This window comes from Amphibalanus amphitrite, unplaced genomic scaffold (assembly GCF_019059575.1).
Source record: "Amphibalanus amphitrite isolate SeventyFive unplaced genomic scaffold, NRLGWU_Aamphi_draft 000336F_arrow, whole genome shotgun sequence".
NCBI lineage: Eukaryota > Metazoa > Arthropoda > Thecostraca > Balanomorpha > Balanidae > Amphibalanus > Amphibalanus amphitrite.
In genome coordinates, this window is record NW_024881831.1 from 83,669 (window position 1) to 105,461 (window position 21,793).

General features: G+C 52.3%; 1 protein-coding gene across 1 annotated transcript in view; it reads right to left on the reverse strand.

Moving 5' to 3' along the window:
• The window catches only part of LOC122388816, a 142,360-nt gene that overhangs the window by 1,426 nt on the left and 119,141 nt on the right, over window positions 1-21,793 (reverse strand). Inside the window, exons 11-24 of the mRNA XM_043380214.1 lie at window positions 14,159-14,378; window positions 12,520-12,597; window positions 10,054-10,158; window positions 8,798-8,927; window positions 6,623-6,980; window positions 5,869-5,992; window positions 5,185-5,376; window positions 4,395-4,595; window positions 3,725-3,841; window positions 3,252-3,387; window positions 2,691-2,815; window positions 1,448-1,561; window positions 823-996; window positions 56-268 (exon numbers count right to left, since the gene is read on the reverse strand). Coding sequence (XP_043236149.1) covers window positions 56-268; window positions 823-996; window positions 1,448-1,561; window positions 2,691-2,815; window positions 3,252-3,387; window positions 3,725-3,841; window positions 4,395-4,595; window positions 5,185-5,376; window positions 5,869-5,992; window positions 6,623-6,980; window positions 8,798-8,927; window positions 10,054-10,158; window positions 12,520-12,597; window positions 14,159-14,378 — 2,287 coding nt within the window. The remainder of the gene's footprint in view (window positions 1-55; window positions 269-822; window positions 997-1,447; window positions 1,562-2,690; window positions 2,816-3,251; window positions 3,388-3,724; window positions 3,842-4,394; window positions 4,596-5,184; window positions 5,377-5,868; window positions 5,993-6,622; window positions 6,981-8,797; window positions 8,928-10,053; window positions 10,159-12,519; window positions 12,598-14,158; window positions 14,379-21,793) is intronic.

A 21,793-nucleotide genomic window follows, 5' to 3' on the forward strand; every position in this document is an offset into this window, starting at 1 on the left:
GACCGGGTGACCACGGGTGGTTTGGGCGGCAGATGACTGGGCACTAGATACTGACCTGTTGACCTGACCGGGTGACCACGGGCGGTTTGGGCGGCAGCGGCGGCAGCTGACTGCCGGCCCCGTGTCGCAGCACGGGCCGCGGCGGCGGCTGGGGCGGCCCGCCGGCCCCGCCCGGCTTCTCTCGCCGCCTCTCGAGGGTGCGGAACACGCGGGCGTTCTCCTCCAGCGCCCGCTCCAGATTCTGGTCGGAGGCAAACGCCTCGGTCACCTGGCAACGAAAAACGGCGAGAATAGTCAGTATGTGAAGCGATCGGCATTAACCCGGTTTACATAGCATATTTGACGAGGCTCTAGCTCGTTAATTTGGCGATAATTTCGATGCAGTGGTCTACAAATATTTAGAGGGGATCATTTTGTAAATTGTTAAGCACCATTGGCATCTTTTGCAACATCACGGACGGAGATATAAGCTTGCAACAAACCCTATGTAAACCGGGTTATTGAAAACGCCACGGTTGACAGAATCGGACTGCAGCATAGAAACATCGAAAAAGCTGCAAACTGAACATTTAGTGCAAATACATTTTGTGTAGGTGATATGTACATTGGACATGCGGTGCAGTGACCAAACATACACAGAACAACGATAATGAATCGCGACTTTCCGTCTGGGGTAGGTCCTTGACTGACTTGTTTCATGTCGTATGGTCAGGGCACCGTGCTCACCATTGCATTACACCAGCCCTGGGAGGCATCTCTGTACTTTTTGTAGGTGGTATCCTGTTTATCTTTACCATCAGTCCTTTATCCTCTCCACGTTACCTGACTAGTTCCGTTGGCCTGCGCGGCTCTCAGCTGGTGCTGTAGGGAGGCGATCTTTGCACCGACCCGAGGCCGGCCGGCCACCGGCGGTCGCCGCGGCGGCGGCGGGCCGTTGGTCACCCGCAGCTCCTCGGAGCCGGCCACCGGGTTAGCGTCGTAGTGGCCCTCCTCCGACTGGCAGTGGCCGCGAGTCAGCTCAGGTCAGGGCGGGACCGGAGGAGCGGGCAGCCCGAACATAGAGGACAGCAACGACCAGTGCACAGCGGTACTTCCATAATTAGCTAACACATATACTCGAACAGAATCGGTGTAGGTGCGGTGCAGACGTGAATGGTGATACAGTAGGTATACGGCCAACACTATGTGCTCAACAAAAAGCGTGCTGCGCACTGATATTTAACACATGAGCAACGAAGACAATCATACCTATAAGCCAGCTACGTGCAGTGGTAAACAGGACACAAATGCGCATAAAGTTGTGCAACAGTGAACACTGAACAGTGAAGTCAATAAATACATAAACCAGGCGATGGCCAGGGGCACACACCTGGACGGCTCTCTCTCTCTCCCCCTCTCTCTCTCTCTCTCTCTCTCTCTCTCTCTCTCTCTCTCCCCCATCTCTCACCTGTGAAGTCTGCCCAGCGACCCCCGCCGGCGGCGGCGGGATGATGAACGACGCGATCTGGTCTCTGGTCAGCTCCACGACCGGTGACCCGTCCTGACGTACCCGTGGCGCCGCCTGAAACGCAGGTCACGGCAGGTCAGATCAGGTCACGATACGATTGGTTCACAGAGACGCTATAGACATCTACAAAACATACAATGAATAAGGGACGGTACCTTATGTTATGTCACTACCAAATCATCAGGCGTAAGCATCCTGGTCCATTCTGTCCCAATCCTTTCTGATTTAGTTAGAGTCCAGGGCACTGCCATCGTTTCCTATCTTCCCACCATGTGACCTAAGACGTGCAATGTAATTGCGACCTTTCCACCACTGTAATATAGATGACGATATATTTCCTGTGCTGTCACAGTCGCCAAAAAGATGGTCCAGTGGGAACCGCAGCCCAGCCAGAATGTCTCGAATGTCTGAACTCGATCATTTACACTGTTCTCGATATCACAAGGTCCCATGAGACCGGCCACAAGACACACGCCCTTCATCAGAAATATGACGGCACGACAATGAAAGAACGAAATAAATGAAGGCAGAAACTGCGCCGAGCAATATCGTCAATTCCCGCGGGGCACAGAAGCGGAAATGAAAGATGTTCATTGAATATGAGAAGCTGACGCTCCTGGCGAGCCGTAATTCAATACGACACCTAGTTATGTTGGACCGAGCGTGGTTGCTGCAATAAAAATACGGCAGTGGAATGAAGTTTGGAATATCCATGCATCATGTGCGTAAAAGTATCTTGTTGGTTTTCTTTGCTAGAGCGATCGCCGATCGTAGAATCAATTGTAAAAGCTCGGAATTGCTCATCGATCAAGCAAGTTCCCTGCGCAAATAGATAAGTGATGCACAATTCTGAGCAAACCAAATGAAAATTCTAAGAGCAGTCATTCACGCGGGCAGTCATTGTGGCAAGGCATTGTATGCTAATATAGCCTTCCCATTGTCTGCCTATGGCCGTCTGTTTTACTGTTCATGGTAAAATCGGTAGTTCGTCTGGGGCGTCAGATGCTTGTGATCCGTGGGCTTCCCGACGGGGTGCATGAACCCGTGACTCACCTGATGGGGATAAAGGACCCTTGGCTTACCTGACTGGAGTACGTTACCTGATGAGGATCTGTCATCATCAGGTACTGACCTGTATCTGTTACTGCCTGCTCTGTTACTGATCAGGTCATCTGTTACTGACCTGCTGTGAGTCGGAGGGCGGCGGCGGCAGCGTCAGGTTGGCGATCAGACTGTCGATGTCGGAGCCGGTCGGCTGCGAGCTGAACCCGCTGCTCGGGGAGTCCTCCGGAGAGTGGAGAGCTGCCGCTGGGGGCGCAGGGCAGAGACATTGAGTCAGGTGCGCGGTCAGAGGCAGAGCAGAGGAACTCGGGTACAGAGCCAGTCAGAGATAGTTAGTGTCAACAGGTCGTAACGTTTATGAAACGTTAAGCTATAAGCACATGTTTACCTATTGCTTACGCTAAGGACGAATTTAGGTCAAATTAATCCAAAACCTAAAAGTAGACTAATAATACGGATTATGTGACTCAAAAATAACAAAAGCAGTTAACTGATGGAATCATTCACACAACACGTTCATTCGTTGAAGCTTAGTTCATCTGTCATTCACAGTCACACCATCCCTTCATCATCCATCATTTCCGATAACTGACCAGCTTTGGTCAGCAATCTATTCCAGCGTTCATTCACTCCCGTCACCATTTCCCTCCCGTCTCCACCCCTGACTCGTTCACTGACTGACCTCTGACCATCTCGCCGACCCTGTCCAGGTCACCGAGGTCGCGCTCCAGCGCCTGAAGCTCGGCCTCCAGCGTCTCCCGGTCAGCGAACGGAGTCGGCGGAGTAGACAGCTCCGGCGGGATCCTCGGTGGACCGTCCTGGAGTGACACAGTCGTTTGTGGCGGTTAAAAGGAGGGTTGACATGGGTTCATACCTATCGAGTCGCAGGTGCTTTTGACCCGGTGACTTTATACGAGGTGGTGAGCGAGCGAGAGGCATACGGCAACAAAGCATGCACACGGGTGCAATATGAGATAGATCTAATTGCAAGCATCATCAGTTAATAGACAAAACATTTGAGGATTAAAAGTTCTACGATTGCCATTTCTATCGTTCGATTGTAGCGCGCTTCTACAATCGAACCATAACTTTGCTTCAATGAGCGTCACTATATGTCCGAACAGAACGAGCTATGCTTGTGCGAAGCACGGTTACCTCGTCCGGTGTCATGGGCGGCGGTATCATGGTCAGGTCGATGATGTCTGGGTCGGCGTATATCGCCCCCGTCTGCAGTCCCGCCTCGGTCGCGCCGTCCGTGCTCTGAAGGACCTCCTGGGACAGCCAACCAACAGAGATTTATAGTCGGTACCGCGCGCGGCACACCGGTACAACTTCAACTGAATCCGCCAACCAAGTTTGTAACTAGAGAACGAACATCCGGGCCAATTATATCAAACTTCAAACTTCAGTAAATGGGACACAACGAAGCTGGTCTTATGTAACATGGGCTCCGGAGAGCTTGATGTGAATATGAAAATGTAATGGAGGTAGAAACACGAGTATAACGTTCAATATGCAACGCCGCCGTCAGATAATCTAGCACTGGCGTTGCATGATGATTGGCTCCAAAGATCAGCGAACAGATGGTCAAAATTCCATTAATTTTGGGTGATGAAACAAACCTACAGGAATTATGAAAAACAACACAAATACCTATCAAACGGGCATATTTATAGGAGCAAGGTAACCTCACACAATGTGATTGTCAATTTGCATGCCGCAAACACTACCACGTTAAGCCTGCGTCATGGACGGTCTCGCTAACATGATAGTCACATAAACACATCCCCGCACCCCACAATCGGCGGCAATCACCGAGACAAACCTTTAGCTGGTCCTCCGAGGCATTATCCGGACTGAGCAGGCCGAAACTGGCGCCGCCGGCGGCCGGCTTCTGAGACGCAGCTTGCAGCGGTCGCCGGTAGGGGGACCCGGTCGGTGTGGAGAGGGAATCCGTGTCACTCTCTGAGTGGTCGACGTCGGGCAGTTTGATGCCCTTCACACCATCCAGACGGTCCTTAGACGTCTGTGAATAGAGGGACGATAGTTACATAACAATCAATGGATGGATGGTGGCATGCTATTGTGCAGACCATTTTACTTCACTGCCATCACACGACAGAACGTTTCATTTGAACGGTACAGCATTAAATCGACGCGTATGCATCTTCCTACTGCGAAGCAGAGAATTGAACACGGCCTCATCGATCAGACATACCAGAGCACTGACTAATACGTCTCGACCAAATCAGCGTGCGTCTCTGAACAGCTCTCACCCATCCACTCGTCTTCGTCGGCCGTTCGAACGGGATTGTTATTAGTGAGCGCTGCTTCATTAGCGACGTTAATCAACGATGTAATGATTTGAAAACCGAATATCAAACGGATTTTTAAAACACAAATAGGTATTCACTTTTGCCATAGCATAACGAGAATAGGTACTTCTGCTTATTATGTTTAACGTAATGATGCAAAATTGACAAGAAACATGTCAGAAGTCATACAAGCGCAGTCCCGCTAGCCATCATTGCACTTCCCGCGCCTCTTTCATTCCTGCCCATCCGCCGTCCATTCACCAACCTATCTCCTACAAACCTAACACCCGCCCAGCTCACCTGCGAAATCAGCAGCAGGCTGTCACTGTGTTTGAGCGGTCCGAACGCTGCCTCAGACTCTGATCGGGAGAGTGCCGAACGCAGGGACTCGGCGTCCTCCACGTCTTCGTCCGGGACGCGGGATGACGATGTGGTCAGGTAGTTCTCGGCGTCAGCTACTAGTTGGCGCATACCGGCCAGCCGCTCAATCACCTGTGGGTGTTGAACGCGGGGTCAGGCTGGGGTTGGTCGGGTAAGGTGGTCAGCGGAGAAGTAGGTGGTAGGGGAGGTTAGGCGGTGGAAAGGGGATCATTGTTTCCATTAGGTTTGATCATGTCAGATAGGGGCGTGGGTGACGATTAGGGATTCGGGGTTAGGGTTTTGGATGTGGTGTGGACACGAATTGCTAGCTACACGATTTGTCAGATTGGAGAGAAAAACAGTGCAACTTTAAGTCGATAAGTTCAGTAAGTTGAAAGTTGCCATAAAATCGACAAGAACAAGATCAATGCATTGACAACAAGATCGGCCAGAAAGTTGCCAAACCACTACGAGCTAGCGACCTTATTCAAACCCACCACGACTTTCACGCATCGAGTCATAAAACATTCAACAAGTTTAAATGTCACCGCGGAGAGTTACGGATGAGCTAGGCAGCTGCGACTGCAACACGCTTAGGGCTCAACAATCCCTCCTGGCTCTTACCTCGCTATTTTTCGCTTCGGCAAAACTTTCCTCCTCCTCCTCATCTCGGTCGGTGGCGGCCGGGATGAAGTCGGGCTTGCCATTGATCGCCGTGAATCTTGCCAAGTTGGCGTTTGTCTCCGTTCTGCCGGCCGAGGTTAAGTTTAGCGCGGAGAGGGGTCGCCATCCGTCACCCGAAGGCCCTAACGGAACCTCGTTCGAAGAGCGGCGGATCTCGAGCGTCACTGAGATGGAACTCTTCCTAACTGGCTCCGCTGGGCCGGGTAAGCCCTTCCAGCCTTTACCTAAATACCCTTCTCTATGTAAATGGGCCATGCAAAACGTCTGGTGTCTCGGCTGTCTGGAAATGAAATGAAGGAATGGGAGACAGAGCACAATAGCATTATGGCCGGCCGTCGTCTGGCGCCGGGCCGGAATAGGGTGGGCGGAGGCTATTAATATGAAAAGTTGTGCGCCGCCGCGCTGATGATGATAGATTTCTGCGGCGAGGCAGCTGCCATCGCCGCCGGTTAGGACTCAGAGGGGCGTGGCGAGAGGAAGAACGGAAGCGGGAGTAGAATTCGGATAAAAATATCCCCAGCGAGGACCGATGCTAATATAAACGAGATATGGCTACCAAGGTCCATCGGTGACATAAGCAGGACGCCAGCCACAGTGTAAGCATTTGAGAACATAACGTAACTTCAATGCTCTTAATTCATAAATCAGCCCAACCACAATCACCCACTGCAGTGTTCACCCACCCCTCACTCACGTTTTGTTCATGTTCTTATCGACGGCCGGCGCTCGGCGCTGCTCCTCGGGGCTGCTGCCGGCGCCGTCCCTCCTCTCGGCCGAGGAGAGTCCGTTCAGCCGCGGCGAGCCGTCCGCCGCCGGGCCGTTGGGGAGCTCCGACGGGGCGGCGCCGGCTGACCGGTCAGCGGCCGGCCGCGGTGACCGATCGGCGGTCGGCGGGTGACCGTTGGTCATGCCCGCGGCGGCGCCGGGCTCAGCGGACGCCCGGTACGGGGGAGGCAGGGAGAAGTCGGCCCGCATGGTGCTGGCCACCCCGGCGCCGCCCGTGTAACTCCAGCTGTCCGGTGTCACTACGTGGGTGGTGTGGTACGGAGGCGCTGTCGGGAGAGCGGGCCAGGTCAGCAGTGCAGGGAAAGAACGCCGAGATTGAGTAAAATAATGATATAATGCACATTACACAAGTTGGCTGCGGGCTTTGCGGCAACTAACTAGTGGCGGCGCAGTTTTGAAATGTTTACTACGTAGTTCAAAGCTAAGTTTGTTTCCACAAGTTCCTGATCGCATTTGGCTTTAGTTGGCAAGGTTACTTCGCAACTGGAATGTTATGTCCATAAGGTACTTGTATATTCAGTGAATATATTACCAATCGCTCACATAGACGTCATTCATCCTTTTTACATCAACATATTGCGACCTAGTATCGCTCAAAGTCGCCCGCATTATACAAAGATGACAGATTAATTCATCTTCTTGTATAGCAAGTTTCTCCATTCTACGCGAAACCACTGCCGATATTCATTCCGCCACCTCTCAGTTTGAAGTAATTCCGCGGCAGCAGACCCGTCGACTCCCCCGCTCCTCTCTTCCCGGCAACCCTCTCCACCACTTCACTAATGCACCTCCCCTCCTCCCACGAACCCCATCCACTCGACAGCGACTCCACATTGCTCTCCGCGGGCCGGCCCAAACCATTCCCGTATTGGTGTCCCTCTCCTGCGACAATACTGGCGCGTCAATACACCCCCGGGCGATACTCGGGGCTGTTAGACTAGCTGGCAACACCTGCATCCTCACTCAGCCGGTCTGGCAACACCTGAGCCATCCGCGGCCGCCAGCACGGCACCCAAGGCGGGCCGAGCGGGCGGGAGAGTCACTTACGGCGCTACCGATAGATGGCAGCACCAACAGCGCCTGAAGGTAGACTGTGCCGCACGACAGGGAACGGAAAATCGACGGCGCCGCGCGGCAGGGGGTGCAGTGCAAGGCGTGCCGTTTGCGAGTGTGCTTTTGTTGCCATTATTGTTGTTAGCTAGACTAATGGCTAAGCACAGATAAAGGTTCAGTGTCGAATGCGCTTTAGTTGAAGCCAATGTCAATATATTATGCTCGATAAATTGCGATAGAGCAAGGATTATAACGTGGTTAAAAGTCAGCGAACAGAAAATGCTTTAACTACCAAAGCAAAAAGAGACGTTTAAAACAATGCTGATTGATCTTTTTGCCTACAATACGAAACCGTCACCAAGGGAGACGGCCAGTGAGTACCTACCATTGCGTGACAAATAAGACCAATGTATAACCGTTCTTTGTTTGCCTGACAGTCTAATATTGGACCGGAAAACTAACCATAACCGGTCGGAGAGCGTCTCTCATACAGATGGCGTGCAGCATACCATGGTGGTCAGCGGCACACATTCGACACGCAATGTCACGTGGTAATGACTCGTGACTCGTGAGACCACCCGCTTGGGAGAGAATGCAGGTAATTTGATACGAAAGTCCACAATAAAGTAAGTCCATGTGGTCGAATGCGTGCTCGAAACTCTTACACAGAATTGCTGCTGCGTAACCGTCTCGATCACAAAGCCTAAAAAAGGTGTACTGATTCGAGGCGTTGTTTAGCGGTAAATAAAAAGCAAGCGGCACCTTAGTATAACCTGTAGTATTTTGCTGATGAAGCGACACATCGGTTTAGTGTCCTGCCGCTCCAGCCGCTGTCTCAGCAGGCACCGGAACCTACCAGCGTCGCCTGCTGTACGGACGCATCCTGTCGCAGTCTGGCCGGCACCGGAACCTACCAGCGTCGCCTGCTGTACGGACGCATCCTGTCGCAGTCTGGCCGGCACCGGAACCTACCTGCGTCGCCTGCTGAACGGACGCATCCTGTCGCAGTCTGGCCGGCACCAGAACTCACCTGCGTCATCCTGCTGTACGGACGCGTCCTGTCGCACCGGCAGGGTCCGGCCGGTGGCCAGTAGGTAATAACCTCCGATGGCCAGCACCAGTTCCGATGCGTCCCGTTCGTCCAGGTTCAGCACGATCGACTGTTCGGGTCAGAGGTCACAGGTCAGACGGCTCGCTGTCCCGGCGGGAAGACCCGGGCTTACACTTAAGTCGACAGGGTTATTGCCTATGATCTTTGCTTAAAGGTTAGGCCGTGTGTTTTGACCGACGTTTAGTTGGCGATATACGGAAGCAGGTCGAAGTTAAGGTTACATTACCGTACATCAGACGAAGCAAAAATAATCAATGCTATTCTTGCGCTGGTTTTCTACATCGAAGTTATCATGAACCAGAGACGGAAGTGAATTCGTTCTCAGACGCCAGCTAAGATAAATGCAAATGATGGGACGTTTCCGCAAACCTGGCAAGTACCTACTTAAGCATCGTTTGAATTTTCAGCTTGAATTACAAAACCACTGTCTCAGTTTGAAGCTAAAGCGGTTGAATGTTCCCTCTAAGACTCTTAGATATCAGTATGAATAGTATTTGGCATTGCATAATATACCTATAAGTTGGTTCATAAGGCGAGGTTTTATGTCATATGTCAACACACCTATCAAACTGAACAATTAAATAAAACACATAAATGTCGGGAAGTAACTGCATACAAAGAGCTACATAAGACAAACGTAGATTCCACAGAAGCGTCCCGGACAGCTTTGAACCGAGAGAATCTGCACTGGACGCGGTGATAGAAAACCGGCACGCGGCGCATGCAAAGTGCGGCCACAATGATTGAGATTCCAGCCAACAAAAGGTCCCGGAAAACCACTTTACCGGGGAAGCTGGGGCCAGATGTGTTTTGCATAAGGCAGATCGACGCTTCGACGCTGATAATAGCCACGGCCAGACAAAAGGACAGGATGCGCTGAGTACCATGAGGTGAAGCTTGTTAGGAATGACATGCTCCACACTACACATACCTACCTACATATGTGGTGAGAATACACTAAGAAAACGAATAAATTTACATGCAAAATATATGATCGTTATAATAGACAAACATCTAAACACATGAAACCATGCGTTAACCTTTTTCTGTCGGTTTACCAGCTAGCTCCCCAGCAGCTTGGTTCTGCCCTGTGCGCTCCACCCGAACCATGCTCCCCTGCTCTTTCCCCAGCGGTTCTTCCCATCACCCAAGCCCCCACCTCTATCCCCACTCGCCTGTTTATCCGGGTCCTTCAGCACCAGGTGTACGCGGTGCGAGAGCTCGTGCTCCCTGGTCACCTCCAGTTCGGCCAGCTCGCTCACTTCACACAGAGCCTCCGGCTGAAAATGGACCAGTCATGTCAGCAATGGCTAATGGTTCCTTGTGGTGGTACCGAAATAGCAAGCACGAGGCATGAAGCTACCAGGGTATCCAATATCAGATACGATTGAACGTGATATTCCATCGATCCACAGCACTACAATAGTGTCCGATGGGTAACTACCTACTATTATATAGGCACTAGCACAAACTTCTCTATCTCTAACTATCTCTATCTCTAACTTATTGATAACATAATAATATTTGTAAAATGACAATAGCTATCAGCTATGCATTACCCAATTCAATATCATTCTAACTGGACCTCAGCTGCCCCCGGCACCCCCTCCCCCGCCCCCTCTCCCCGAGTCCGGGCAACTCGCACCGTATCAGTCTATTTATGGCGGCCCACTCTGAGACTAGCGGACGCAATAACGGTCACATAAGCGGCTCGCAAAGTCGGCAATCATTTCCGATGGCCAGCGTACCGACGTCACTGCACACTGCACAGGTCACGTGTGAGGCTGAGCAGTGGCGTCAGCACTGGGTCATGGGCTGCGGTATCGGACATCGGGCTATGGACGCCAGCAACAGTCAACAGACGTCAGTATCAACACATCAGGTCAGTATCATATCATGGACGTCAGCATCGCATAATCATGGACATCAGTATCGGAAAGTGAATGTCTGTACGGGACCATTAACATCAGCGTCAGAAAACGAACACCAGTGTCGGGCCGTGGGCATGGAAATAAGAGTCTAACCATTGCCGAAAGCTTTCAAACAATAAACGTCAGTATCAGACTATTAATCATTAACGGTTAATGAGTGCCAATATTCCTGCAACAGCGGCATAACGCCACCATATCGTTAACTGAACTCTCTATAGCACGACCACTCGCGATAGCCTTTCCTTCCACTCCCACCTCCATCTCCTTCCTGTCCAGTATACGAGTACGCCGGTGTGTGCGCTGTTTACATCTGCGGCCTCCGCCGTATGTACTCATCTGACCGGCGCGGTCGGCCAGACGAGGGGCCGACTCCCCTGAGTCCGGCGGATAATACCCGTCGGAACAGCACACATGCATGCCGCGCGCCGCGCGATCAATCGACCGACGGAGGAGAGGGAGGATCGCGGATGATGCGGAGGTGGCGACCCAGGATCATATCATGGAGGTATTGTGTCTGTCTCCAACACGGTGCAGCATCTCTGACATGTGTTAGTGACCAAAATTTAAATACCTGAGCTACTCAGGGGAGCTAGCTTCTCAGCTGACGTTAGCTGAAAATAAAACAAACTGACATGACTCACTACACAAACACGCAATGTGGGCTTGTGAAGCAACTCTTCGGCACAATAGTGATCACTTCTTACTTCGTTCTTGATTTCATAGTTGTTGACTGGTTTCTGATTTCGAGATTCATGGCAACACTTCGAATGTCACTAGCCTGCACCACGACTAATCCATACCGATACGTCAGGTTGAACGCCTCAAGCCACTGAGATTTTGTCTAGCAGCCCACGGCACGAGGTAACCCATTTAAGCCGACGACAGGGGACACCTGGGACATCCAAGTAACCCATTTAACGACAGCTCACCCGTCCAGCACCGATATCACGTGCGGTGTGGTGGTAAAACGACGAGCCCGTCCGATCTTAGTGACCCAGGACGACGCTCGATTGGTTCGACGACGATAAGAACGAATTTCGTAGCACGCACTACGGGTTTATCGTCATTAATGAGTTAAAACAGATGAAGATTGCAACAGAAGTTCTGCGACCGACAGCCATGCGTCTACCAGTCGACTTCTTGATCGACATAAAGACAAAGACATAAAACACAAGCATGATACCAGACACACGCAAACGCGCACACAGTGGCCCAAACACACCGAACTTTCATGACACGAACACATCTCGAACATAACACGAACACACAAGTACATCACCTCAGACACAAAAACACACACCACACACTTACGTACGCACACTTCGTGTGCACGACAGGACATTGCAACAGGACGTTGCATCACCCCCCTCTGGTCTCCGGACGCCCTAATTGAAAAAGCGGATCCGGCTGTCTTGTGATACCGTTTTCTTCAGCTCTGCCGACTGCCGGCGGCGATGTAAACAGGTGTTCCGTATCCCTGTGGGCCGATGCTGACAGCCCGCGCGGCGGGGCCCGGCTGCCGACGGGGCTGACAGCCTACCTCCCCGCGTACCTCCCGTGTTGCAATATTAGCCGCTTGTGCAGAGAGCTACCATTAGTTGGACTGCGCCGCGTGCCCTGATGAATGCGACGCATTAAAACGGCGTGCCTGGAGGGCAGAAGATAGTGTAGCAACACAGAACGTTTGCGTGTAGTGTGCAGTGAACTCACCGAACTGCTTTTGAGGCTGTTGATCTGGCTGATACCGAACTTGGGACTGACTAGGATCACTGTCTCCAGATTGGACTCCTGTGGAAAGCAAAAGACACACAATCAGCGGACAATTTTGGAGTTTTGTAAGAGACTGTGGTAGCGAAACAGTTTTATTGGACCAAGAGAGACTCAAAATTGTCTTGTCGATGAAGTTTCGTCTCGTCATTTACCGGCCATGTATCCTTTTGTGCTCAGCTTCAAATAATTCAAACGACTAAACGTCAACCCCAAACGAAATGTTATCAGTTCCTCTCCCACCTATGAATCAGTAGCAACTGACGATAGATACCCATCATCTACTGATGACAGTAACCATCAGCAGCCAACTGTCATCTGTCCGCTGTCACCACCGACCGCCTGTGTCTCTGACAGCGATCGCCACTGCCGCCCGCCGGCCGTCTCTCTCGTCGCATTACACCGCAGCGCTCTTAGCAAACAGGCTCAGCGCACGTCCCCGGGGCGGTGGGACGATCCCCGTACGCTCGGTGCTCCCCCCGATGGGACCGCCGCGCGATCATGTGTATTCACGGGATCTCCGGGGATCTCGTGTTTTGGCGATTGCTCCAGGGACCGCGGACTGTTTTGGAGACCCAGTTCTGGGCGGTAATGATCTCGGCGTTTCGGTCGCGCTAGTGGTGTTCGGATCTTATTGAGGTCGGAATTGATTTCAATGATGGCCTTTGATCCTTGTTGATATAAGGATGGAAAGAAACGTTGCAAAATTGATCTGTTTCAGGGGACAGCAAGATCATTAGTGAGATGTTGTAAAGAAAAAAGTGATACTAAAAACTGTCATATTGTTGCGAAATACTTACATTTGAAACAAATAATATGAATAAATTTTCTACTAAAAATGTGAATATTATAGGCATAAAAATGGCGCAGCGACGATGAGACAGCATTCTGGTTTATCTATCTATATCATTCCCAGATATCTCCTCACATGCATCTATTGTGGCTTATTCTCGGGTACTGGGATATAGCGCCGTGGCCTTTATAACCTCTGGGAATATACCGCTGCCCTGCGGCCACCAATGGATAACGCCGCGGCAGCTGCTCCCATGGATACCGCGGCGCCCGAGGCCTCGGCGGTCCCCCCTCCAACCAGCCCCATCGATACATCCTCCATCGCGTGAGGCAATTTATGGATGGTCCGCCACTGGACTATCGCATGGCCACAGGTATTTTAATTTTCCTTTATCCCGCCTGTCGCGCTATATCAAACGGACACAATGTTATTGTGGAGAGCGTTATTTCGGGCCAGCTCGCTTGTTGCGGAACTGCTACCTTTTTATATAACCTGTCAAGGCTTTTAATGAGAACATCAATCTCGTCACGTCTGTTCGACAAGCATTTTTCAGAAACGTTACTGTTTACGATGTTGATCTTGCAGCTTGAAGACATGGGCAAAGCTAATCTAGGTAACATTCAATTATCAACGCAACTTATGAAAAACGACGATGATGCCAAAAGAAAAAGTCGAACATAAAGATAGATAACATAAAGATACACACATAATAACCTACGCACAATATGATAGCGTCTCCGAAAACCACCAAGCACTTGTCAAACAGATGTGGCCACTGGTGCCTCTTACCCCGATACTGGTGTTGAAGCACTTGGCGCCGTAGCTGGGCAGGTGGCTGATAATGTTGAGGTAGTGCAGCTTCGCCTGCAGCGCGGTCAGCTGCTTCTGACCAGCAGCGACCAGACTTTGGTTCTGCTTCAGGAAGTGCGCCAACAGCTTCCGCAGCTCCTTCCGCTTCATGGATTCCACCAGCGAGATGGGCAGGAAGCGCTCCAGGCCGAATTCCCGTCTGTAACGGAACCAAAGGTCAGATGGGCGGAATTGAGCAGTGGGTTCAGCTAACCACGAGTCGGACGGTAAACATGAGTGGGACTAGAAGACGACGGTGTGATCACTTGTGTCCAGCAAATAGTTAACAAGATGCAGACCCAGCAAAGAAATCACGCATTTCATTTTCCAATCATTAGTCACTTCTCTATCCCGTACGCGAATTCAGGTCAAGCAGTGAAGGGCTCAAGAGAATGAAAGGCTCAGTGAGATGAAATGTCTGCCAATGACCGATTCAGCTGCACTGATAAACGTGTCCATTCATAAGGATCAGCTAGCGCGCATCACTTCAATAAATCGGCGTCAGGGCGAGACGCTCTGCAGAACCGGATGAATATTTCAGGCCTCATAATTCCGTCAGAATGAATTCACTCCATTAATCATGCTCATGGCTCCGGATATGAAATCCATATGGGGTGGCGGGTTCGGGCTAAATCTGACACAGCCGGGCAGCTGCACCGACCCGACCACCTGATCCAATCACCTTCGGACGGCCGGCGTCCGACGGCAGCCGAATCCATCTTTTTCACGTCAAGTTCGTCTGTTTTTCTGTGGATCTCACTCTCTCTCCCTGCCTCCCTGCCTCCCTCCCTCCCTCCCTCCCTCTCTCTCTCTCTCTCTCTCTCTCTCTCTCTCTCTCTCTCTCTCTCTCTCTCTCTCTCTCTCTCTCTCTCTCTGTCCCTCCTCCCTTTACTTCCCTTTCTCTCGCTCTCTCTTCTATGCCCTCTATCTCTTGCCCACCCATTTTCGCAGCCTCATAAAACCGTCCGTTGTTCCCCTTTGGCAGGACACCGGCGGTCTGATGGGATCCCCCAGCTGATCGGACAATAAATATCCACCGCCGTCTCCACCGCGGCCGTCCGGCCATCCCTGCTATCCTCCCTCTCTCCTTCTCCCTTTCTCTGCCACCGCACCAGCTCAGGAGAGCCGCGACCGTGCGGACCCGCGAGAGCGCACCGAACTCTCCAATCGATCGACTCAGTGGCCGCCGACCCACCGCTCTAAACACACGGCCGGCGGGCGCGGCAGGCCGACCGAGCACGGCGGCACAGTCTAAACGACAGGCGGCAGTGTTCGGCGGGACAGTCTAGGCGCCAGGCGGTGGTGTGCGGCGGAACAGTCTACCTACACGCTAGGCGGCGGTGTTTGACGGAACAGCCTACGGGCCAGGCGGTGGTGTGCGGCGGGACAGTCTATACGCAAGGCGGCACACTGACTGACGCATTTTTTACTAAGGTAACTAGCTTCAAGTCCAGGGGTGTAACTTTTGCTTTTGAGATGGGGGTGCACTTGGTGATGGGGGCGACCTTCAGTGAGGATAGGGGCGCTTCCAAGGAGCATACATGGTGCATATCTCTCAACAGGCGCGCACACAGGATTTTTTAACAGGGGGGGGGGCACGACCTGCAAACTGGGGCCCTTCATGCCGAAGGACCACAGACCCCAGCCAAAAAAGTTCCCCAACGTGATTATATTTCGGTTGACTTGAAACTTAGCTTCTGTCGATACATGATAAAACAATTACTTCAGTTCCCGTTCAATTTTCAAAGCAATAAATGCTCCATTTTTGTTTACGCAGCATGTTTCATTCAAATACGATCCAGTGAGTCGTTATCACCATTTTAATGTCTCTCAATTTTGGTAAAATGCTTTGTTGGTATATTTCGAAATTCAGACTTAAGAGTGATCACCATTTTGTGTTGCTCCAATTTAGTTTGAACACAGTCTGATGCTGCAAATGGGATTGCAGTTCATTTATATTAACCCAAGGCCCTCTAACCGGCGCACCGATAAACGGGTGTCAAGGCTTCTACTTATAGGTACAAGAACTTTTCAAGTAAAATGAATATTTTTCATGTGCAGTTTTAATTGTAAGAGCACTAAACACCCCAATGTTAGAGTCCAATGGTACAAAATTGGGTATTACGAAATGACATTAAATTCGTTTACACGAATATCAATCAATCAAATTTATAACGAAATTGCATTTAGCTTTTTCATTCCGAAATTTTATAGAATCGGGGTGCCCTTTTTACGCTCGGCGACTGGTGACACCCACTTTTGCTGGAATCACCTTTTTATTGGGCGCCTTTCTTCTGCTGGGGTCGCCTCTCTCTCTTGCTGAGGTCACCCCTCTTCTGCTCGGCGGGACTTGCTTCTGATGGGCGCTCCTCCTCTGCTGGGGTCTCACACTTTTCTGCTGGAGACTGACACTTCCCTTCCCGGGTATGCCCTATTTTTGCTAGAGGCGTCCCTCTTCTGCCGGGCGAGCCCAACTTCTGCTTAAGTCGCTCGACCTTTCTACTGAGGGCGCCCTTCTTACTCGGCGAGCCCAACTGCCGCTTGAGGTGTCCCATTTTTATTGTATGCACCCCCTTCTGCGGGCAGCGCCCCTCTTTTGCGGGGCTGCCTCTCTTCTGCTGGAGGCGCCCTCGCCCATCTTCTGGTGGCGGCGCCCCTCTTCTGGTCACTGGCGGATCCAGGCTTGCGTTTTGGGGGGGGGGCCAACTCATGCAGGAGCCAAACCTAGGGTACCCCCAAATCCTGTTTTCTCATCGGATTTAGGCCACTTATTTTTCGTCACAGCCCTGACACTATGAATATTTTTTTTTTTAACTAAAAGTAAAAATATATAAATGGTAGCCCATCCGACCCATGCCTTTATATTACTTTGTAAACACTTACCATTGCTTTTGTCGACCAGTTAACCCGCTTCGAGTCAGTGCTTGGGTCCCTTTGCGGGCCGGGAGGTGGTAAAACACCCCCTGTCTAACTCGGTTCCTGGGCCAGGCACTGATTGAACTATGTTTCATTATCGCTTGGGGGAGGGGGCAAACGGGCCACTTTAGGCCTCTGGGAAGGGGGCATGGCCGTAAATGCCCCCTCCCTGGATCCGCCAGTATAAGAGACCATTGGAGCTGCAGTTGGGTACCTCAGACGTCAGGGTACGCCCTCAGATGTATAGGACTCGCATGGAGACCTCTTATGCTATAGTGGACTGAAAGGACCCAAAGGAGCCTGTCTAGGGCTCCCGGAGATAGACGTGGGCCCTCAGGAGCCCGCCAGAGCCCCCAATGAGGGATAAGTAAGGGATACCAAGTGCCTGCCATTGCATATTGCATAAGCCATAACGCCATTATTAATCAGTATGATATGTATCAGTGGCAGATCCAAGGGGGGCCACATGGGTCATGACCCCCCCCCCCTTGGTGCCCGGGGGCACCACAGGCCTGTCAGGGGCACCACCGGTCTAGCAGGGGCACCACCAGCCCGCCAGGGGCACCACAGGCCTAGCAAGGGCACCACGGGCCTGTGAGGGGCACCCCAGGTCTGTCAGGGACACCAGAGACCTGCCAGGGGCGCCGCCAGCCTCGCAGGGGCACCATGGGCCTGTCAGGGGCACCAGAGGCCTAGCAGGGGTACCAGTACCACAGGCCTTACAGGGGCACCACCGGCCTTGCAGGGGCACCTTGGGCCTGTCAGGGGCACCACAGTCCTGTCAGGGCCCAGGGGCACCAGCGGCCTAGCAGGGGCACCACAGGCCTGCCAGGGGCACCACCGGTCTAGCAGGGGCACCACCGGCCTCGCAGGGGCACCATCGGCCTCGCAGACAACACGGCATCACGCAGGGGCACCTTGGGCCTGTCGGGGGCATCACGGGTCTGTTAGGGGCACTTTAGGCTTGTTAGGGGCACCACAGTCCTGTCAGGTCCCAGGGGCATCAGCAGCCTAGCAGGGGCACCCTAGGCCCGCCAGAGGCACCACAGGCCTGCCAGGGTCCAGGGGCACCACAGACCTAGCAAGGGCACCACGGGCCTGTCAGGGACACCTCAGGCTCCCGTGCCCCCCCCCCGGATCCGCCAGTGATGCCTCACCACGCGAAACACCGCCAACTCCCAGCTACCGCTCCATAAACACGTGCCAACAACAGTCTTTTTTGAAGGTCGACTCCACTCGCGCAACTTTTGACTGACCCTCACTGCTACCATATTGCTTCCATATTATGCTGTGGAAAGCTTTACTTCACCAAGTGTGCTAAAAACCTCCATCAAGGTATATTTTCTTAGCAATTTTTCTGACGTTTTGGGGGGGCCAAACAGGCCACTTTAGGCCTTTGGGGGGGGGGGCCATGGCCCCCGTGCCCCCCCCTGGATCCGCCAGTGCTTCTGGTGAAACCGCCCCTCTTCTGCAGGTGCGTACTCTTCTGCTGAAGGTGCTCGGCAATATCTGTTGGGGGCATTGCTCTTTTGCTGGGGAGCCCCTGTTCTGCTGGGGATGCCCCACTTCCGCCGAGGCCGCTGGGTCCCCACTGCTGCTGGACGAACCCAACTTTTGCTCCAGGTGCCCCTTTTGTATTGGGGCGCCTCTATTCTTTAGGCATCCCTCTCCTGGTAGGGCGCCCCTTTCTGCTGGGGTGGCCCTATGCTGGGGGTACTCTTCCGCTGGGGGCGCCCCACTACTACTGGACGAGCCCAACTTTTGCTTGAGGTGCCCCATTTATATTTGAGTGCCTCTCTTCTTCTGGAAGCATCCCTCTTCTGGTGGGGCGCCCCTTTCTGCTGGGTAGCCATTCCTGTGTTGAGGGCGCTCCTTTTCTGCTGGAGGCATCTCTCTTCTGGTTGGGCGCCCCCTTTCTGCTGGGGTGCCCTTCTTCTGGTAGGGCGCCCTTCTGCTGGTGAGGCGCCCCTTTCTGCTGGGGTCGCCCGTGTTCTACTGAGGGCGCTCTTCTACTGGGCGAATTCAAGTTCTGCTTGAGGGGCCTCATTCCTACTGGGGGCGCCTCTCCTCCGCTGGGGCGCCAGTCTTATGCTTGACGATCCCAACCTACGTTAGAGGTGCCCCACTTCTGCCTCGGGCGCTCCACTTTTGCTGAGAAAGTCCCGTTCTTGCCAGGGTGCCCCTTTCACCCATTTTTGGGGAACGATACGACTGGACGCTTTCCAAGCCCGCAGGCAGCACGACGCCGGTCACGAGACGGAATGTAGCCGGGATATCACCCTCACCATCTGCTGTTCAAGAGCTTATCGGTGTCGGGCAGCGTGTGGGGCGCCGCTTAGCCTATGGGGGTGCACTTTGACGTGATGGGGGTGCACTTTCAGGGGATGGGGGTGCACCTGCACCCCCATACATATAGAAAGTTACACCGCTGTTCAAGTCCCAGAACTTTATTCCAGGCGGCAAAGTGAGGTTTTAAGTCCCATAATCAAGAAGCAGATATGCACAACATGAGCACAACCAATTGAGTAAGCCAGCAATGGAACAATAACTAAGTTTGTCTCGACGACTTCACGTGAATACAGGAGCTGGAGCAGAGCGGTAAAAATATGCGCTACTAACAATATGCACATCAACGATTCCAGAAGGTCGTCGTAGAAATATGCAGGCGGATTTTCGTCCAATAGACTATCGCAAATGAGCCATAATCAAATCATAATTCACTCAAGGGAGTGGTCAATATCTACGGAGACTGAATGATTGAAGGCAACTATTGAGCAAATCTATAGCCTGAAGAAATACGATCGCAGTTCAGCGTCGATCTTTTTCTTTGATAGCCAAGTTGAAGACTGAATACCCAACAGCAGCATGTCCTGCAAATAAGGATCTAGTTCGTGAAATCCTGCATTCGCGCAAAAAAAGACAAATGAAATGATTAAGATTCAATTCTATTCCTTTCCAAAGTTACCGATTATTGTGACTGAGGAGCGCTAGTTAAGATAAAGTTTTGCTAAGTAGCCTATTGTCTTCTTGTCTTTCAGACGAACACTATTTCCGTCGACGCCCCGCTTAACGTAACAGGAGTATGCTAATGGGATGATAAACAAACTGCACGCCGCATAACACAATAACCAAATTCCCAGCACAGCTCCGAAACTCGCCGCGCTAACTCTCCGTCAGGCTTTGGCCGGTGCAATCACAATCTTGACGGGTTTGGCGGCCACTTCACAACAGCGGCGCGTCAGCCGCTGCAGCCGCCGACCGACAGCTCATTTGTGACGCTAACGATCCGTGTCGCAGTGATAACAAACGCCAGATTACGGCCTCCCCATACACGCTGGCTGGGCGGGCCACGCTCGCTTATCGGTGGGCTCTGCTCAGTTTGCACCGCGAGACCCGGGGGTGATCCAAATTTGACGATTGCTCTCCTGTCAACCATCAGTCCCATTGACAAACTTTCATTCGTGAAAAGCTCTTTGATTTCGATGTGCATATGCAATTCGTTTGAGATAAATATCAAGGATATTCTGCGCCAAAAGGGCGACAGCAGACGAAAGATGCACATCAATCGCCATCAAACATTTCAATTCCATTGCATCTTTGTATTGTATTGGACCTCCGCGTTTACTTTGATGGATGAAAACTAAGGAAATGAAATATCTTTCAATCCTTTTACCCAAAATACCCTGACTCAGCCATCACTTTATAGCAATTTCCATAAACACACAGAAACAGAATTTTTGACTATTGACTATTTGAGCTTCGCCAATTCACAATTTCCCTTTTTCGGCTAGCTCCTCACACCCGGACTTCCCTCCGCCCGAGCCGGCCGGGGTCGCGGAGAGCGCCGATCGACGCTTCTGAGGCGCCGCGGCCGTCTATCCCCGAATGGATGGGACGCAGCGCTCACCCAAAGCCGACGCTGGCGGCTCGTCGCGACCCGGACCGACCGGCAAAGCCCTGTCTTATCTGCATGGCTGGCAGCCGCGGCCGGGCTCCGGACAGGGAGCTGCGGGGACCGGCGGGCGACGAGTGGTCGAGCGGACGGACGGATGGACAGATAGGTAGACGGACGAATAGGCGACTATGCGGACTGGCTGATGAGAAACTGTGCATATCAAGCAGAAGTCACCGTGCGTTTAATTGTAGTCATGCGTTTGATAGTGCTATGCATAATAATAGCTGAAGGTATGTAAATCAGACAATTTCCCAACAACGATTCATGGAATCCATAGCGCTTTTCGCATCGAGAATATCGTTGATAAGAATGACGTGTAATGTGTATGTGCCGACGTGATGTTAGCTATCGAAAGAAAAGAAAAGCAAAACCATCTGAAAGCTGTGACGCAACGCAATCCTCAGCGCCATAGCCTCATCGAACCTTCAACTACCACCAGAAATTCAACCCTTATCGCGTCCACGCGGCCAGCCGGCCAACACGACGGTGCATCCGACCAATCATCCGCTCCAGCCTCCGCCCACGCCGCCCCCGGGCACTCTTCCGGCCGCTCCCCCTCCCCCCGACACTCAGCTCGCCGCCCCGGGCACTCAGACCGCCGCCCCGGACACTCGCTCGACCGCGTTCACGCATCTGGAGCCCACCTACGGCTCGGAGCGCCAGGTGGGCCCGGCCGGCGGATTGATCTGTCTCAGAGTGCTGAT